The sequence below is a fragment of the Colletotrichum fioriniae genome (genome assembly GCF_027942845.1).
Source record: "Colletotrichum fioriniae strain IMI 355084 chromosome Unknown scaffold_3, whole genome shotgun sequence".
NCBI lineage: Eukaryota > Fungi > Ascomycota > Sordariomycetes > Glomerellales > Glomerellaceae > Colletotrichum > Colletotrichum fioriniae.
Genome location: NW_027076839.1, coordinates 234,740 through 254,224, shown reverse-complemented (window position 1 = coordinate 254,224; position 19,485 = coordinate 234,740). Strand labels below are relative to the sequence as shown.

Below are 19,485 nucleotides of genomic sequence, written 5' to 3'. Positions count from 1 at the left end.
GAGCTGTGGTATTGGGTTCTCCCGCCGGAAATCAGTCTCAAGTCCCGTGCTAACGACGAACCTCATACATCTAGATGTGAGTAGCAAAACGCCATTGAGATGTGAAGGTGAGAGAAAGTTTCGTTTATCTACCAGTACCTGCATTGATGACTTGACTTATGACAGTGTAATAAGTCAGTCGACCGGGGCCTACGGAATGAAACGCTGATGCTTTGTAATTCACGATCAGAGTGATTTGGCTGCTCAACTCCACAATCGCACCCCATGCTCTTGGCGATTTCATTTTTTGTGACACCTCGTCAGTTCATTGAGATACCATGGAAACCTATAGAGACTCATCATGGCTTGCTTCTCTGGAAAACCAATGAGCATTATCGTGAGAGCTCATGTGAAACATTCCAGCAGGCGGTGAAAACCGCGACTCAATTCTGCCGGGACAACTGAGGGGGACTTGCATGCAAGCTTCCCCACCACATGACATGAGGCGCGCCCTTGACAATCGTTTCTCAACATCTTATGGATACAAGAGTAGTATACAGTAGAGGTACATATACCACATTACGATCACGACATATGAGGCTCTACCAGTCACCAATTTCGCAATCTTACTCATCATAGAACTTCAATATCGACCATTCAGTAGACGTGAAGATGGCATCTGTCCGACACGCCCGCCGGGAGGGTAAGTGAAGAGGAGCTATTCCGCTATCAGAACAACGGACCCAGGACTAACACCCCACCAGATATCCCCACCATCCTAAGCCTCATCAAAGAGCTCGCAGAATACGAGCACGAGCTCGACAGCGTCCTCGCCACAGAAGAGACCCTCGGCGCCACAATCGCCTTTGCGCCCTCCTCCCAGACGGCGACCAGCTACACGCCAGGCAAACCCCAGACGGAGCCCACATCGCCGTCGAAACCCGCGCGGTGCCTTCTCCTCTTCAACGAGGCCGGCGAGGGCGTCGGCATGGCCCTCTACTTTTACAACTATAGCACCTGGCGCGCCAAACCGGGTGTATACCTCGAGGACCTCTACGTGCGCCTGTCGGAGCGCAAGAAGGGGTACGGCAAGCGGCTGCTCGTCGAGCTGGCCAAGGAGGTCGTCGCCATGGAGGGCGGGCGGCTCGAGTGGTCCGTCCTGAAGTGGAACGAGCCGAGTATCAAGTTTTATGAATCCATTGGCGCAAAGGCCATGAACAACTGGGTCGGCATGCGCGTCGATGGCGACGCCCTGCCGAAGCTGGCTGGCTTGCTTGATTCGTGAGGAGAGCCAGTCTCTATCAAAGGAAAAACAAATAGTTACAACCATATAATACATCGTTAAAGTATGAAGACCAGCAAAACCAGCCACTCCATAAGACCCCTTTCTGAGATGTCCCGCTCCACTACCTGTGGTATTCGTTTGCCTCTAAGTAGAATGATTCGACCATTCTGATATTCGGACTCTTGATTCCCTCGGCACTCTAGCTCCCTGGGCGCCTTTGGCTTGATGGATATGTTAGCGGCGACTTGACATCGGTAGAACCAATGTCTTTGTCCGCCTATCTTGACGTCAAAGATGCTCGCCCAGAGTCACTTAGTTGGTGTTGTTTGAGTCTCGCGGCCTTTGGTCTCTAGGCTTGGAAAATTTGAAGTTTCCGAAGCTGCCTGCCGTGTTGTCGACTTGACGTGGAGGTCTGGTTGGCCTGGAATGCTTAAAGTCACGGCGCTTTGCTTCAGAGTCGCCAGCTGCTCTGGACTTCTCGGAGTCAGGCGACTTAGACCGAGGCTCGCTAGTTGCCCCAGGTTCACCACCGGAACTGACTTGCTTTGAATCTCTAGACTGGGCTTTCTCACCCTCAGGCATAGGGCTGCTGGTGTTTGTAGACTCGAGTCGCTCTAGTTTCGACATGCGACCTTGAGCATCGACGCCTTCGAAGAAATGATGATGTGTAGCAGTAACCACGGGCAGCGTTAGTTCCGTACGACCCCACACGGGTCTTGCCGGTCTGTTTTCGGTCCCCTTCATATACGAGGTTGCCTGCCACATTTTGAGATATTCGCGCTGCACAGCGCGCTTGGAGAAGGCGCGGCGTTTGGCATTCTCAATTCGAAGCCGACCTGTCTTCTCATCCTGTTCAAGAAGGAGGCGACGGGCTTGCGAATATGGCCCAAGGTCCTTCTTGCCGGTGAGCAATTCGAGCTTTCGTTGAGTTGGTCGTTCGGTATCGCGAGCAGGGATATGGGCGGAAGATTGCCACTCCCACGGTTCCCACGGTTCCTGTGATTCCCATTCATCTCCATCGTTGTCAGAGAGTATCGGAGACCGCTCGCTGGTTATGGTATTTTGGGGCGCTTCGATGAAGTTGCCGGCGATAGGCCTTCGTTTGAGCATCCTGTACATCTCGGGAGGCGCCTCTCCGGATGCGAGCTGCTGCAAAGACTCCCAATCTGCCTGTGATACCGGAGGCATGATTTTGTCGGCCTGGGCCTTCCAGAACTTTCTTGTGAGTTTCGTCACTCTCCGCAATGCGACTGGGCGGCCCCAGCCGTCCTTCACGGGCACATCTTTCTCTGGATCAAGATCGCCGATTGTGCCTCTAGGAAAGGCGGCGCCCGTGGTGTTACGCTGGTGACTCTTTTGCGCCCTGAGATATCGATCCAGCTTGGGAAGGTCCCAGTTTTCTTCCATGGGACTGAGATGTTGCCGAAGCCAGGGCGTGGGCTCGTCCCAGGTGTATTCGCGGTTCCAAGGGTGAACTTTGGCGCGCTTCTTCATCATCTCTTTGAGCTGTTCCTTTTTCTTTGCGACCTCTTCTAGCTCGGCAGGGTCGGCCTTGGGGTCCGGCGCCTTTTGAACAAATGAGGCCATAAGCTCGCGTCGGGATTTGCCAAGTCGGCCGAAGGCATGCCACATGACACGTCGTAGACGGGTTTGATCGCCTTCAACGGCAGCCTGGAGTACAGGAACTTTGTGTTTTGCGTCGGCAAGGACCTTTTTGCGCCGGTCCTCTTCCCTCTCTCGAGCTTCTGCTGGGTTAAGGGACTCGACGATGCTAAGCTCGCTTTCTGCCATTCTATCTCGTTCGTCTCGGAAGGCATTTCGTATGCGATGGTCGAGGAACGGTCGTAGGGAGGGAGGGAAGTAGGTGGCAGAGCGCAGCAGGTGACGGTAGACATGCAACGGTTGCACTGGTCGTGGTAGAGGTATTCGGGTCTGCATTGCGGCGGTACCGGTGAAGGCCGTCGTCGCAAAGGACGGGACGGCGAAAGAAGGAGGAAGGGTCAGTCAGAAGGTGAGGTTAGGGCGAGACTGGTCTTTTCTTCATCGTGGTTGTTGCCAGGTCAGGCAGAGACGCATGTGCGATGTCGAGCAGGATGCATGCAGATGACAATGCAGAGGAGCATCAAGAAGCTGCCCTGACAGGACCTGCACCGTCCTCTTGCGCCGCTGCTGCCCGTTGGCTCGTCGGTTCGGCTGGGCTGAGACCGACTGGCCCAAGCTCCAGGTGTGGGGCATTTTTATAGGGTCGTGTCGGCGCTCGGCTTACCTCACGGTGAACGTGAGAATTCACCAAGACAACTGAGCATATCCGTAGGTAAGGTGGATATATAGGAATAGTGACATGACCATCATCCGAAAAGTAGAAAAGTCTACGGACTTCATTTCGTTGCCTATCACGCCGAGTACAAGATCAAGTATCTACCTTGGAGATTGATAGGAGCAATGGGGAAGGTGAGCTATTCCTTTATTACCGGTGACTGAGAGTAAGGTATGAAATACGTCGTCTTGTACCATTAGGTATGAAGTAATGGGTGAGTGAAATGGCTGCCCCTCCTTCATGTGAGTGATGCATGCTTGAGTTCCATGGCCCCTCGAGGCGGGAGGGAAAGTGGCAGAAACGCGATAAGAGGTCTGATAAGTGTGGCCGTGAATGGAAGCAGCGAATGCCCGGTGAGTCGAGATTGAGACGCGTCACGCCCTTTCCTCCCACTTCCAAGAACGCGTTGAGAGGGAGCAAGGGCCCGGGGGGAACCTTCCGCATCCTGGAGCCCGGCGCACAGTCAGGAAGATACGTTCCCAAGGTGCCTTATGTAATACATAGGTACGTAGCGTAGTTGACCGAGAGAACTGGCCTGTGCATTTCGCTCAACAAATGGGAAAGCACCAATTTTCCCCCTCCCTCCCCGTATCTCGTGCCTCCCTTCCCAAGTTCCCACCCTTGATTGAGTCAGCCGTTTCCCCGTTCCTTTTCCATACTTCCAGGTTTCCAGCGCACAGCGTGCCGTAAATTGAGACGCGCGACACGCTCACATCGCAAGACACGCCCTCGCGAAACAGACACGTCCCCAACACCGTTAATTGAAATTCCCATTTCGGGCCCAGTGCCGCGGGCCCTTTTTCATTTTCGGACCCGGCAACCAAAGCGAGCGACGAATACTCGCAGTTGTGAACTCTGTCAGATATCCACTTGCTCTCCAGTTCGTCGTTGTCTGGACGCTCCAATCTCAACCTCATCCTTCTTCTTTGGGTGGTTTTTTTTTGCGCCTTTCTGAACCTCAAATCCACCGCCTCTTTCTGCTCTCTGCTCGAACCCGAAAGACCTTTCTCGCTTTCTCCCTTGGAGAATAGCCGCCTACCACCCAAACCTCGCCTTCGCATCCTTCCACTCACAACCCACGCCTCTGCTCTGCTGCTGCTTATCCCTCCAGCTAGCTGCCCTGCTTTATCTTCTCCATCGCTGCTGCTGCCACCCATTGCTACTGCATCCGCATAGTACGGAGTATAGTACCCATCGCACCGCACACAAAGCACCCGGTCAAAGGTGGCGCAACGCAAAGCACCGCACAACGCAACGAGCCCCCAACCAAAGACCAAAGGGAACAAGACGGCCGCGGTTGCACGTATTTCGCATTTCGAATCAGCGCAACCCCCGAATCCACTCTATACATACCCTCCTCACCTTCTCGACCTCTACAACTACAAGGCCAAGCAATACCTCTCAACGTCGACTGATCGCCTCACTCATTTAGAGCTCCGTTCCTCTACCACCCCTCTCCCCTCTTCTCCGCCTATCGATCATATCGCCTTGCCATCGGTTGCTCGCTTCCAATGTGCTAGCGCTGGCACATGTCTTCGACCACCCTCACAACTAGTCAACCCTCCCACTCCCTCAATTCCCGTCGCAAATCGTCCTTGTCCGCCGCCCGACACCACGATAATCGCGGGAATCCCGCTTCTACAGCAGTGATGCCTTCCGCATCGCAATCACAGCCATCATCTCAACAGTCCTTTACAATGAGCCAGCAATCTCAGGGCGGCTACCGAGCCTATGGAGGGGACTCGAGGCTCGCCAATGAGGCCCCGCAGATTTACAGCGTAAGTACCGGCCCTGCTTGTGGTCCCGCTACCCCAAGGTCGCAGTCCATCATACTGGACAGTCGCACTGACAAGCGCAACTAGGCCGTCTACTCCGGTGTCGACGTCTACGAGATGGAAGTCAATGGTGTCGCCGTTATGCGCAGGCGGCAAGACAGCTGGCTCAATGCTACCCAGATCCTCAAGGTGGCCGGTGTCGACAAGGGAAAGCGCACAAAGATACTCGAAAAGGAAATCCAGACTGGCGAGCACGAAAAGGTCCAGGGAGGATACGGAAAATACCAGGGCACCTGGATCAAGTTCGACCGTGGCGTCGAAGTCTGCCGTCAATACGGCGTAGAGGAAGTCTTGCGCCCCTTGCTGACGTACGACATGGGTCAGGATGGAGGAGTTGCAGGCCGAGGAGACTTCAACACCCCGACCAAGGAGCAGGCCATGGCTGCGCAGAGGAAACGAATGTACAATGCGGGGAACGAGGCAAGGACGAACGCCATGGCTGGTCTCAACGGCACCTTTTTCAAAAACATCTCGACCACTGCGTCGCACGCTGTCGCTGCTATCAGCAAGGCACGATTCGACTCACCTGGCCCGAGAAGCCGTAACGGACCGACCAAGGCCCCCAGCTTCAGCCGCCAGAGCTCTATGCAGAACGGCGATGACTTCCCCGGCAACTCCCAACAAAGCTTCGCTTCCGACTACGGTAACCAGAACGACTCGGCCTATTCGACCCAACAAACAAGTCAGCAGTTCGATGGCCCAGAGCCGCCTAGGAAGCGGCAGCGTGTGACCATGACACCGCAAGACAGCTTTGGATACAACAACAACAACTCCATGGAGATGTACCAGAACCAGTTCCCCGGATCGCCCACAGAACCCAACGAATCCTTCATCTATTCTCAGGCCAACGCCCCGCCACACGACGGCCACAGCCCTCTGAGCCCTCTACCATTCGAAATGTCCCCCGATGCGGAAGCCAAGCGTAGCATGCTGATGAGCCTCTTCATGGACTCAGCAACCTCGGATCAGTCAAAACATGAGATGCTGCGGACATTGGCCCCCATTGAACTGGACATGCCTATTGACCAACAAAGCCATACCGCCCTACACTGGGCAGCTACGTTATCACGCATGTCCCTCTTGCGGGCCCTCATTGCAGCAGGAGCCAGTCCTTTCCGAGTCAATGCCTCTGGAGAAACCGCTTTGGTTAGGGCATGTGTTGTGACAAACTCCATGGACCTAGGACAGTTTCCCGATCTTCTTGACGTTCTTGGAAGCACAATCGAGGTCCGCGACAGCAAGGGACGGACCGTTTTGCACCATATTGCCATGACAAGCGCCGTGAAAGGCAGGAACGCGGCGAGCAGGTATTACCTCGAAAGCCTCCTGGAATGGGTTGTGCGACAGGGCAGCAATCCCAACGGGCAACTCGCTGCCAATGGAAAGGGTGAGAGTGCTCCAGCCAGCTCACAATCCCAGCCATCATCACAGCCCAAAATGGGCATTGCTCGCTTCATGTCGGAGATTGTGAATGCCCAAGACCACGCTGGCGATACGGCTTTGAATATCGCAGCACGGATAGGCAACCGAAGCATCATCTCACAACTACTAGAAGTTGGTGCAGATGGCGAAATTGCCAACCGTGCTGGTCTGCGGCCTGTAGACTTTGGCATCGGGGGTGAACCTGCGGATGAAGCTTCCAAGATTATCAACGGAACCAATGGCAACGCAACAAATGGAGATGTTGAAAAGAACGGACTCGTCAGCAGTGAGCCGACAAAGGAAAGCAGTGATGACATTATTTCATGTGAGTCTCATATCAGACCCCCTTCCCGTTCTCTCTTTTACTGCATCACCAAACTGACAGTTTCTCAGCCATTACACATCTTCTTACCGAAGCAAGCTCCACCTTCCAAAGCGAAGTGAAGTCAAAACAAGCCGTCATCGAGTCTCTCCACACCACCCTCCGCACAACATCGGCCCAACTAGGCGAGGCCAAGAGAAACCTCGAAGCCATGCAGGCAACTCTGCGCAAACAGCAACTCGCGCGGCAAAAAGTCTCGAATCTGAGCCATGCCCGTGAAGAAGAGCAAGTGCGCCTCACGCAAGAACAGAACCGGGCAGGACGAACGAATGCCCTCTCCTCGTCATGGGAGACGGAACTCAGCGCCGCGCTAGAGACGGCCGGCACGAATGGCGAAGGCGGCCTTTTGCCCTCAGCGGCGACCCTCAAGGCCAGGTTGAGCGCCGTGTCGGCAAGACGAGACGTCACGCGCAAGATGGCCGGTGCGCTCAAGGGGAGGAGCAAAGACCTCGAGGTCAAGTACCGGCGCGTGGTGGCCATGTGTACGGGGGAGCCCGAGGACCAGGTCGATGCTGTTGTCGATGGTCTGTTAAGGGCCGTGGAGAGTGAAAAGGGCGAGCTGGAGGTTGAGCGCGTGAGGCGGTTCCTCGGCGGCGTCGAGGGTGTGGTGCACTAAGGTACCATAGTTGATGATGTCGCGTGTCGACAGGATGGAAAGAGAGAAGAAGTGCTCTTTGGAGAGAGAGCTGCTTTGTGTGTGGATATTGTCATACCCCCCTACCATGTTGGAGAAGCAACCTCTTTTTTTCTCACACCAAGTCGACCCTTTTGGCGAGTATTCATTCATATATTCATTCGAAAGGGGAGTGGCGGTCTTTTGCCCGGTTTATTTTACTCAATGGCGTTTGAGGGAGTGAGGGAGGCAAATCAGGAGATGCGCGCGCGAGGCACAGCTCAGGATATCATGATATTATTTATTCGTCTTACCATACAAGACGAGGCATTCAACAATTACAAGTCTTTTTTTTCAATTTTCAGACTTGTTGAGCGTTCCAATACGTGCTCATCCTGCTTAAGCTATCTTATGAATGCCATGCCCACCTCATGAAAACTGATATATAAAAAAATCCCAGGGGTGGTGGTACCAAGCTTATTGACTTTGTTTGTTCCCTCCCCAAAACGCCTTGCAATGCTGCTGTGAGATTCTGGAAAAACAAAACATTGAATCGCTTCACCTTCTTCTCCACTCTCCTTTCTTTCATCTTCCGAATCCTTTCCTGCATTTGTCTTTTCCAGGTAGGTAGTTGTGACAGTCGTCACCGCGCCAGACCAGACGCATAAAGGCCCTCCCATCGTTCCTCAACGCCACCCACCAACTTCTTGGCCCTCTCAATCTCCTTGTCCAGCTCTTCTACGTTGCGCGTAAGTGCACTAACCTCCTCAAACCGTCTCGCATCCCGAGCAGAGTCCACCATTTGCTGCACCATGAAGCGTTGCTCTTCCAGGACCACCAAACGCTCGCGAGCCTCCTTCTCTTCCGTCTCGAGCGCTGATACGGCCGTGCTGGTCTCGCTTGCCTGGCTTGCTGTTTCGGATTCGGCGAGCTCCTGGTTGCGAAGGGGCGATAGGTGTAGGGACGACGAAGACCCGTTCACGCTGCCAGACTGCAAGGCTCGGAGGCGAGAGGCCTGTGATGACCGAGAACGTAGGATTTGCGGTACCGACTTGAGGGTCAGCATATGGGTGTGCAAGAACGTGGAGGCGGCGGCGTAGACGGCTTGCTGTAAGCGGAGCTGCGTCTTGGAGGTAGTCTTCATATCACGGAGTCGACGGGCGGCCGTGTCGTATTTAGTAAACGCATCGGTAAGACGTTTCCGGATCTTCGAAGCCTCCTGAATCTGAGCATGTGTGGGAGGCGGTTTTGATGATTCGACCCCATCGTCCCCCTCTGGCTGAAGAGCAAGTAATGTTCGTTGGAAGATGGGCATAAGCTGGCGAATTCCACGCTCGAACTGGCGCAATGTCTCGTATGCTCGCTGGTCAGCTGGCTTGTGGGAGATGGTCGACGCAAAGTCGCGTTTCGCAAAGATTGTGTGATTGCACTCGCGGCACATGCGAACATCGATGCTAAGTTGGCCAGGCTGTGCCGCCGTCGGGGGCTTCTCCGTCGCAGGGCTCGTAGCTGAGATTGTTAGCCGCGGTACTCGTGATGATGATGCCGTGGACTGAGACTCACGACTGGCAATGCTCAAGCCGACTTCACTCGAGCAGCCTGTAAGTGGATCGGCGCAGACCACCCTGCCACATATTCGGCAGTGGTGTCTTCTAAACGTCCAAGATCCAAACTCTTGTTGGCAATATGGGCATTGCGTGACGGAGGCGTCATCCTCCCAAGTAACGACCGACTGCTCAATCAGCTTCCTCTGGTTCTTCTGACCCGCTAGGGCGGCGACAGGCGACAGCAGACTTCCTCCATTTGTCGTGACATCTTCGGGCGCATTCGCAAGTAATTGCGTCAGCTTCGTCAAACGCTTTTCCAGCCTAGCCACTTCGAGATTCTGCCTCTCCACCCTCTTCCGTCGCATCTCCGCAAATGTCGAGGTGTGGTCAATCAGGACACCGTTGTGGTCGTTGTAGCCATCTCTCGACTTGTAACACGTCTCGCAGACTCGGACCCAGTATCCCCGCACGGGGTCGTGCTGGGCAGACCTCGACAGCTTCATCTGGTACATGGTGTGCTCCTCGCAGAATAACCTGCCGCAATTCCTACAGTTGATGCTTCCATTGACAGCTCCAAGGCCTTTCCCGCACGTTGGGTCGGTGCATCGGTCGTTGCTCGTTTGGCGTTGCCAATGCGATCGTGTGATGAGCTCATCCGGGTCTATCGGCCCCTCATTGAGCTTCGCAGTCGTAGGCGGGGCAATGGGCAGGGACTCGTTGGATTCGAAGACGTCGAGACCTCGCAATTTTTGGTTGATTATAGATAATGGTTGGAATCGTTTGGCCTTGAGCACCTGCTTGTCGAACCAGGTGCGAACCTCATCTTGTTCGACTTCGGGAAGTTCTTGGTGGTTATCATCGATGTGTCTGAGGAGGGAGGGTCAGAGACTAGAGTTCAGCGTCGCCAGGACGAAAAGCCAAATTCACCTGTTGAGTTGAAGCAGCGTCAACTGGGATTTACCGTCAGCAGGCCTCTCTCTCTCATACATGACAAACGAATGAACAGACCATTTCCTCTTCACATATCGGACAGACTAGCTTGGAACTCGAGGTAGCGGCTCTAGAGGGGCCTCCAACACTAATGTTGGATCCAAGATCTTGGGCGAAGTCGGGTAAAGGACTGGAAACCGGGGGCGAGGCCGAGGACGAGTTGAGTGACAGAGTGCTTTCTGAGGGAGCAAAGGGACTGGGTGTGCGTTGGTGGCCGTTGATGGCGGGAGGCGTGGGAGGAGCAAGGCCTTTGCCGCTGCCCAAGATGCGGCCGCCTCCCAGCTTGCGGCCGGACATCGTGGAAGACGGGAGGACGATAGCTACGAGACCATGAATCGGCGGTGGTGAGGAGGAGACGTTGACGTTCGTTTCCTTGGGTTGTCCCGGCGGGGACGGGAGTTTGAGCGTATCGGAAGGGCGGGGGTTTTGATGGTGTAGATGGAAGATGGCAGGTGACAGACGCAGGTCGCAACTGCAAGTGGTTCGTGGCGGTGGTTCGTCTTCACGGGTGATGGCCCCGTCAACTCAGCTCACGGCAGGGCAGGTTGGTTCCAGTTCCAGTTACACTACAAGTCGCAGGTTCCCGCGCAGCCCGTCAGGCCTCTTCCCTGCCCAAGGATTGAGAGAATCAGCAGCAAAGCGGTGGGCGGACTGCGGGCGGGACAGGCAATGGCAGGCAATGGCAGGGCGGTGGGAAGAGGACGACAGGGGTTGGGGAGCAACGCATTCGGCGGGATTTGGAGACTGGGACGCTAAAGACATGCGCTAAAGGCTGCGCTAGTGGAGACACGCGCTGACCAGGGCCCACAGACAGGGGAAAGGCGGGGCAGCCCGGTGCCGATTGATACAGAGATACTCTTCTTACCGTATATATTGAGCTCTGACTTAGGTATACATCTATCGTGCAGACCGCCATTGCGTCCCTTGGTGTGGGGACGCCAGCCTTATCGACGGCCTTTGCGCCTTATCGCCCCCGACCTGGCAGCTGCATCTCTCCAAAAATGCTGCCCAAAAAGTTCCCTTCGTCATAGAGGAACTCAAGAGTCAAATCTCGTCCCATAAACCATCCCCTCGCCATCCTCACCACACACACACGACATGGCCGCCAAGTCAACAACGAAGAAGTTCCCCGAAGTCAAGGGTGGAGGCAGTCTGATTCTGGCATGGCAGATCAAGGGAAAGAAGGTCCTGGTTGTTGGAGGAGGCGAGGTACGTTATATTGCACAGCCCAAACTGCTGCATCCCCGCGGCGTAGCTAGAGCTCCATCTTGCACCAGAAATGACTCTTACCTCATGCCATGCTATTGCTATGGCACTATACTGGCGAATGCTGATCGCCTGTCTGGAACAGGTTGCCGCGGGCCGGATCCTCAACTGCCTCGATGCCGATGCCAATGTCACCGTTGTCTGCCCGGCCTCTGGCCTCAATCCCGAAGTAGCCCACCGTGTTGAACAAGCCCAAGTTACCCACGTCGATCGTCTCTTCGAACCCTCCGACCTGGATGGCGCAGCCATGGTTCTTGTTGCCATTGACGACCCAGCTGCCTCTACCGTCATCTGGAAACTGTGCAAGGAACGTAAAGTGCCTGCCAACATTGCCGATGTACCACCAGAATGCGACTTTTACTTTGGCAGTGTCCACCGTGACGGGCCCCTCCAGATTATGGTCAGCACCAATGGTAAAGGCCCCAGACTGGCTGCCATCATCAGGCGGCATATCGCAAAGTCGCTTCCCAAGAACGCCGGCAATGCCATTGAGGCCATTGGTACACTCAGAGCGAAGCTGCGCAAAATGGCTCCGAACTCGGAGGAAAGCCCCAAGCGCATGGGCTGGTACGTCTGAACCCTTGTGCGGGCACTTCTACCTTACTATAAGAGATGCTTACAATTGAGCAACAGGATGATCAAAGTCAGCAACAAGTTCGACTGGGAAGAGATTTGTGATCTCACCGACGAAGACATGGAAAACCTTCTCAGATTCTATGCGACAAACGAGGTGCCTACCATCGACGACCTCTTGGCTATGAGAGAAAACCCTGGCTTCAATAAGCTGGACGTATTTGACGGATCCTTTGGTTTCTGCGTAGGTGCATGATAGATACCAAAGACATGTACACACCTTGTGTATATACCTTGTGTACATACGTACCGGATATGGGTGTTTGAGCGGTATTGGGCGTCATTTCATTGGAGTTATCTAGAGTGCTTCATGGGCGACATCTCACGACATGAAAAGGGTTTTGGAACTAAAAAGGGCCAGGCGCAATATGGCATGACTGGCATATAATCGGGTTTTGGAACATTGTACCATACGAAAAAGTCGATTAGAAGGCACGTTGTGGAGCCGACATCTCGCCTTCGTTACCTTTTGACCGAAAAAAGAATTCAGGGAGATGTGTTGTACTTTGCGAAGTGTGGTCTACCAAGAAATGGCTAGAAATGGATTCGAAACATCTTATTTATCGGCCATCTGTCGGCCCATCCGACTTCTCCTCCCAAGCGCTGTGCTGGGATCCGTCGTGAAGACGTTCACTAGTAGAAGCGGCTGGCCTGGTGATGTTGAGTAGCTTCCACTCACTTTTGAATGTCGGTAGGCTCGATTGTGTCCAGCTTTGTGAGTAACTTTGACATTGTATCGACTGTAATCCAAAATTCCTTAATTAATAGACTCTATGAGAAGGGATTTCGATTTGGCTATCCTGGGTGTTTCCATTCAAAACCCGTTCGGGGCGCAGATTCCGGAGCTGGCGCCGATAGATCCACAAAACCGGCACGGCGTGCAGGTGCTGTGTGAGGTACTTGCCTCCGGGTACCTTTCGCTGCTGCGCCTCTTGCCCGGGGAATATGCAAGTCCATCCTGCACACATTACCTTACCTTGGACGAGGTTCCTCCATCATAATACACAGGATATTCATTCTACCTTGGAATCACTTCCTGCACACATTTATCTCTATCATCATTACAAGCCTCAACATTCTGTCTGCCCATGCCTGGGTGCCCATTGCCAACTGGCCCCACATTAGCTTTAGAAAGCCATCTTCCTTACTTTCTACACAATCACAGCTACCTCGCATACGGCATTCGTGTGCTCCCGCGAAACTCACGATCAACAACACCGATACAAATCGCTAACCGACGCGTATTCTACCCAGGCGATTCCTACGAACCTGCTATCAATCGAAAAAGTCGCAGACTCAGCCAGTACTAACGCGTCATCCCTGCACCAATTAGCAACTTGAGACATCGCCGCTTCCACACCCATTCCCCGATTCGTGGGCACACTTGCCGGCCCATCGTCATGCCTCCTAGAGGTCGCCCTCGTGCGGCCGCGGCCGAATCCGATTCTGAAGTGCTTCCCGACAGGCCATCCCCATCGTCCGTCGAGGACCGCGAGCCTCCTCCGCCCTTCTTCAACACCACCTTTTCCACCCATCGCGCATCACCGCTCTACGTCGGCGCCAATACCCTAAGCTTTCCTCGATTACAGGCACTGTCGCAGCGCTTACGTGACACGCTCGTGGGGGACGTCGTCAGAGGTGTACAGGTCGGCCTGGAAGGCAGCGACAGCTCTCTAGGACGCGCCGGTCCGCTGGAAAAGGTCGGTATTCGATGGGTTGGTGTTGAAGCTCTATTAGGCGGCGCCGACGACACAGACCCCGATCTGAGTAGAGATCTGAGCAGCGATGCCGTCGAGACCGATGATGCCGTTAGCAAGAAGAGATGTCTTGTATTCGAGATGAGATACGAGAACGCGCTTTGCACAGCTGTGCTTCTACCATCGCTCTCCGCAAAGACCGCGGAAGAGTCTCCCGCCGGACTGCAATCAGCGAATAGCCTCGGCGTGCCCGGGTTGCTTGCCAGTAGTGGCTCAAAAGATGACAGACACTTTTTGCTTCTTCCTCTACTTCTCCTACGTATGCCTGCTCCTTTGAAAACGGTTGTTGTCGACTTTTTGTCAAGCACATTCGACTGCCGGATCAGTCCCTTGCGCCTGGGTACGAAGGGCCTGGCTACGGCATGGGAACGATGGATCGAAGATGCAGGCCTCCCTTCACAAGGCCCTCTGGCAAAAGACATGGTCTTGACCCTGGGCTTCTACATACCACCCGCAGTGACCTCAGATGGCACTGACGAACAACCTCCAGACGGGCTTGGAATCAAGTCCATCGACATCATCATACCAGCCGAGGAGCTCAAGCGATTTACAAAGGAGGGGAGAGCGCTCACGAACCCGAGAAGTATCAACAAGACAGGGCTCACTCAAGGCTACCAAGACGATCCGAGAAAGAGAAAGAAGCTCGCGGGCGGCAAGGCGGACGAAGGATGGGGATGGGTTGACGGCCAAGGAGAGCACGAAGAAGCATTCTTACATGCCTTGGGTGCCTACTTGGAAGAACATCTCGCCCTTAATCTCTTCCATCCCGGCGTGAGAGTCACCAAGATTGCTTGCGGCGGGTTCGTGCTCTCAGAGGGGCGCGTCAAGGTGTTTGTACCACCTGGCGACGATGAGGAGGTTTTTGAACCGGTCAAACACCTGATCGGCGACCTGATCGCCAGCGCCAACTCCTGATTTATCGAGGCCTCGAAAAAATAGATACGACCATGAACAAGGCCAACAATCTTGTGCCTGCATTGGTTTCCCTCTCATATGCATGAGAGCAGTCCTACGGATCGAATTTCGATTCAAAGGCACGCCTACTACTTCGACTCAGTAAGAGTGGATGTGAGATAGTCCTCACACCCTTCGACCTTCCAGGGATGGGATCGTCAGGATGAGGGGTTATGTGCCCGTCAACTCAACTAAAAGTCCGGGAAATAAGATCAATCTACATCAACCTAGAACAATTCCCCGGCTTCATGGCGTATACCGGTCATCCGAGAAGCTACATGGCACATCAAGTAGTCCGGAGGAATGGTGGAAGGCCTCTCATAAAAGGCAATGGTGGCCAAGCCCCTGGGGTTTCACTCGGTACGCATCAAACAAGGGTGGCCTTCTGCAGCTACCGAGGCTCGCCAAACTCGGATCTCGCAAAGTTCGGATGTTACCTAGGCGCCTCATTTCAGCCGTCCTTAGCAATCACCTGCAAATTGCAATCTATCTGAAAACCACGAGACCACTGCATGACCAGCACGCTGCCGCTGAGTGCGTCTTGCGATGCCCAAATCCATGACTAGTCCTCTTGGGTAATGTCACTGCCGGATGCCCCCCAGGAACTAACACATTCAGCCGACATCTACCATGATTATTCCCCGCATTACCAGGGGAAGTGCCTTTTTTCCCAGGCCGGCGGGTATCCGCTTCTTACACGATCAATAACACCTTCCGTGCCATTACGGCTTGTTACCACCGAACTTGGCTTTCCAGAACGGGCTGAGATCCTGGTTTCTGCATCTGCGAGCCTCTCGTTTGACTTTTGGTCGTGCCCGAATAAGCAATTCGGATTATGATTATTGTATAGTAGTAGTCTAAGTAAATGAATGGTCCTTCATCTAAGGTGAAGCCATGTGTGTTGGCTAGAGAGCCTCCATCTATCCGAGAGCACAACTCTCAACTCTATAAAGGCGACTAGCTTAGACAATGGAATACACCATTCACAGCACTCAAGTCCACTCTTTTCCACCTCATCGCTGACAATGAAGTTCTCCTCGAGCCTCGTCTGCCTCTTGGCACCCATCACCGTCCTCGCCGCCCCCCTTGAGGAGAGGCAGGCCTCGCAGTCCATCGACAAGCTGATCAAGGCCAAGGGCAAGCAATACTTTGGCACCTGCACCGACCAGAACCGCCTGACCGCCGGCAAGAACGCCGACATCATCAAGGCCAACTTTGGTCAGGTCACTCCGGAGAACTCGATGAAGTGGGACCAGATCGAGCCCAATCGCGGCCAGTTTAACTGGGCCACGCCCGACTACCTCGTCAACTTCGCGCAGCAGAACGGCAAGCTCGTTCGCGGGCATACTCTTGTGTGGCACTCCCAGCTTGCGGGCTGGGTGAACAATGTCCGTGACAAGGCCGGTTTGACGACCGTCATTGAGGACCATATTAAGGCTGTTGTTGGCCGGTACAAGGGCAAGATCTACCACTGGGTGCGTCTACTCCGCCTTCCTCTGAGAAAATAAACGTTACTCAACCTGTGATGATTAGGACGTTGTCAATGAGATCTTCAACGAAGACGGCTCCCTCCGTTCCTCCGTCTTCTCGCAAGTCCTCGGCGAGGACTTTGTCGGCATCGCTTTCCGCGCCGCCAGGGCCGCGGATCCCAATGCTAAGCTGTACATCAACGACTACAACCTCGACCAGGCCAGCTACGCCAAGACGCAGGCGATGGCTCGCAAGGTGAAGGAGTGGATCGGCAAGGGCATCCCCATTGACGGTATTGGTACGTGTGAAGCCGACCAATATGCGATGACTGAGGTATCATCACGAATACTAATTGAGACTCCCTAGGCTCCCAAGCTCACCTCCAAGCCAACCAAGGCGGCAACGCCCTCGGCGCCCTGCAGACCCTTGCCGGCAGCGGCGTCAAGGAGGTCGCGATCACGGAGCTGGATATCGTCGGCGCCAGCGCCGCTGACTACACTGCTGTGACGAAGGCCTGTCTGCAGGTTCCGCAGTGCGTCGGTATCACAGTCTGGGGCGTGCGTGACCCCGATAGCTGGAGGGCGCAGAATAACCCGCTCTTGTTTGACGCCAACTTCAACCCTAAGGCGGCTTATAACGCGGTCGTTACTGCTTTGCAGTAGGTGTCCTTGGTCGACATGACTGTGTTTCTCTTTGGACTGCTCGGTCTCTGCCTTCATGTACAAATTGGAACTTTTGGCATCTATGCCGTATATAGGACTCTCTTATGAACAAATTTGACTGTTATATCTTGGCCCTTGTTTTGTGTTAGCCCCGATCAACATGAGGATGCTTCAGTCGATGTTCCGATATCGGCAAGTATTAGAGACGACCGGACTATTGTCACGTCTCTCTAACCACTAGGTTAGGATTCAAAAGAGGTAGTGGCCGCTCTTGAAGGCTATTCGAGCAAGTCTGTTGTCCTCAGAACCCTACCTACTTAGTCAAGTACCTCTTTTTACTACTTTAGGTATCTAAAGCAGTAATAGTAGAACTCTAAACTCTAGCCTTTTACCGACCTTAGTAGTATAAGATAGCTTTTCGTTATACACGGTTGGTGCCGTCAAGGTTGAAGAAGATAGCAGCTGTAGAACTCGCATAATTCAAACAGTTGATGGTTCCCGTTTCCTACACACTACTCAGGTACTTACTTGGTAGGTTGTAATCCATTGGTACATGCGTAGTCCATCTCCACGCAATGTACATGCGTCTCTCTCAAGTGCATCTCCTAGCGGACGAGGTGCTGTCTAAGCCTGTGCAGCTATTGAACATGATCGGCCGCCACCGGGCCTCGCGGACCTTTGCCCCTCATTCTTCCTTGGCCAAGTTTTCCAGAGAGCTCATGTTGGAACAAACATTGTCGTTGGATGGAGATTTAAATCTTGGTTATATGCAATGGCTTGGATCGGGTAGGGAGACAAACACGGTGGACGTCTGCGAGACACTCCAAATTCAACTCGAGAAGTATGGTGCTCGCAAAGACGTCATGGTTCCGGGGTTCAGAATGACAGAAACTTGTGCTGGGTGCATTTACAATACTAACTGCCCGACGTATGATCGAGAAAAAAACCACCAACATGTTACCGTTGGTAAAGGCATTTCTGGACTACAGCTGGGAGTGAGGCTCCAAGATGGCAATTCCTCATCTACATTTGCAAATATCGGCCAGGTTGGGCTTCTGGAACTTTCCGGCGACATGGTATTTGGCGGCTACTTTGATGACCCCGACTCTACTTCGGCTGCATTCACAGAGGATGGCTGGTTCATTACTGGCGACCTCGCTTGTTTCAACCACGACGGTCAATTAATCCTTGAGGGACGCTCCAAGGATACCATGATTATTAACGGGGTGAAGTACGCTCCAGACAAACTGGAAAGCCATCTCGAAAAGTAGTCGATCCGAGGAGCAGTCCCGGGCTTTTTCTGTTACTTCTCAACTTTACCTCTTTCAACCAATACACAACAAATAGTTGTTGCCTACTTACCATCGGTCAAGGAGAACCATCCTGGAGCCAGGATCGAGACTCGCAGTAGGAGAATCGATATTATCGGCTTACATACGTCTTCCTCTGCCATCGTTCTCCCTCTGAACGCCGTTGATCTCAAGCCATCGACACTGGGAAAGCTGCCCATGGGCGCAATCAAGTCGGCTTTTGAGAAGGGCGCATACGGCCAAGAACTGTGCGAAGCGAGCGAAACCTAACGAGTAGAACATGAAGGTGCCGAGGAGATATTGTTCTCTACTGCGGTTGCTGGAACCTTCCGCCGCACATAAAGCACCGCATGAGGCAGCTCGGCTGGGTAGAGTGTCTCGCCAACCTATTTCACTTCACGAAGCTCATGAGACAGGATCAAGCTGTACAGCAGATCCCCATTTTGCACATCTTCTCTAAGCAAGAACCATTCGCACATCTGTGAGCCCTTAGCGACTCGGATCGTTGGCTCGAGTTAGGCCTCGGCGAATGGGAGTACGTCAAGTGGGCAGATTTAGCATCTTCGCTCCAGCACCTGGCTCGAGACTACGAACCACGAGGAACGATACACAGCATGGGTGTGTTCGTCGCAGATCCTCTCGAAAAGGTGGCTGTTGACCGTGAGGATTGGGTTCAGAATAAGCTCAGCCGGTGGCGGGAGTTCGTAAGCGACGTGCAGTTTATGATGTTCCGGGCGAACAATACTCCATGCTGGACGAGATCAACGTGTCGCGGTTTGCCAGGAAGCTGAAAGAGATCTTGGAGGCACGAGAAGCCCCTCTGCGTCGGAAGCTGCAGTGAGAGTCTCTCCCGGAACTCTTCGGTCCGGACCAACAGGATGATAGTCAACCTCATGGACGGGAAAGCAGCGGATATGTAATTTGGGTGTCTACGAGTCAACTGCGACAACAGCATTGGCTTTCCCCTAAGCTCACATCAAGAAGTCACAACCTAAGAGCCGGCCTCGTAGCCGGCGCGTCTAAGATCTTTTATCAGTACCGGGCCGGTTCTGAATCATGCTTC

At 53.8% G+C, this 19,485-nt stretch overlaps 7 protein-coding genes across 7 annotated transcripts; 5 read left to right on the top strand and 2 right to left on the bottom strand.

Annotated features, from left to right (window-relative positions):
* Positions 1 to 651: 651 nt before the first annotated feature.
* On the top strand, positions 652 to 1,264 carry ats1 (Peroxygenase 1; the record flags this gene model as incomplete). The annotated part of the gene is made up of 2 exons (XM_053189876.1): positions 652 to 682; positions 744 to 1,264. The coding sequence occupies 2 exons, from the start codon at positions 652 to 654 to the stop codon at positions 1,262 to 1,264; spliced, it is 552 nt and encodes a 183-aa protein (XP_053052799.1).
* A 312-nt stretch (positions 1,265 to 1,576) lies between these two features.
* Positions 1,577 to 3,202, bottom strand: N0V96_002971 (uncharacterized protein; the record flags this gene model as incomplete). Its single annotated transcript, XM_053189877.2, has 1 exon — positions 1,577 to 3,202. The coding sequence occupies one exon, from the start codon at positions 3,200 to 3,202 to the stop codon at positions 1,577 to 1,579; it is 1,626 nt and encodes a 541-aa protein (XP_053052800.2).
* Positions 3,203 to 5,230: 2,028 nt separating this feature from the next.
* SWI6 (transcriptional regulator swi6) lies at positions 5,231 to 7,836 on the top strand (the record flags this gene model as incomplete). Its single annotated transcript, XM_053189878.2, has 3 exons — positions 5,231 to 5,359; positions 5,444 to 7,163; positions 7,232 to 7,836. The coding sequence occupies 3 exons, from the start codon at positions 5,231 to 5,233 to the stop codon at positions 7,834 to 7,836; spliced, it is 2,454 nt and encodes an 817-aa protein (XP_053052801.2).
* A 640-nt stretch (positions 7,837 to 8,476) lies between these two features.
* Positions 8,477 to 10,667, bottom strand: PEP7 (carboxypeptidase Y-deficient; the record flags this gene model as incomplete). Its single annotated transcript, XM_065756695.1, has 3 exons — positions 8,477 to 10,247; positions 10,308 to 10,330; positions 10,389 to 10,667. The coding sequence occupies 3 exons, from the start codon at positions 10,665 to 10,667 to the stop codon at positions 8,477 to 8,479; spliced, it is 2,073 nt and encodes a 690-aa protein (XP_065614462.1).
* Positions 10,668 to 11,468: 801 nt separating this feature from the next.
* Positions 11,469 to 12,465, top strand: MET8 (Bifunctional dehydrogenase and ferrochelatase; the record flags this gene model as incomplete). Its single annotated transcript, XM_053189880.1, has 3 exons — positions 11,469 to 11,579; positions 11,722 to 12,203; positions 12,270 to 12,465. The coding sequence occupies 3 exons, from the start codon at positions 11,469 to 11,471 to the stop codon at positions 12,463 to 12,465; spliced, it is 789 nt and encodes a 262-aa protein (XP_053052803.1).
* A 1,204-nt stretch (positions 12,466 to 13,669) lies between these two features.
* On the top strand, positions 13,670 to 14,941 carry N0V96_002967 (uncharacterized protein; the record flags this gene model as incomplete). Its single annotated transcript, XM_065756694.1, has 1 exon — positions 13,670 to 14,941. The coding sequence occupies one exon, from the start codon at positions 13,670 to 13,672 to the stop codon at positions 14,939 to 14,941; it is 1,272 nt and encodes a 423-aa protein (XP_065614461.1).
* A 1,064-nt stretch (positions 14,942 to 16,005) lies between these two features.
* On the top strand, positions 16,006 to 17,112 carry N0V96_002966 (uncharacterized protein; the record flags this gene model as incomplete). The annotated part of the gene is made up of 3 exons (XM_053189882.1): positions 16,006 to 16,455; positions 16,514 to 16,748; positions 16,817 to 17,112. 3 exons carry the CDS (start codon positions 16,006 to 16,008, stop codon positions 17,110 to 17,112), a joined length of 981 nt encoding a protein of 326 aa, XP_053052805.1.
* Between the last annotated feature and the right edge of the window lie 2,373 nt (positions 17,113 to 19,485).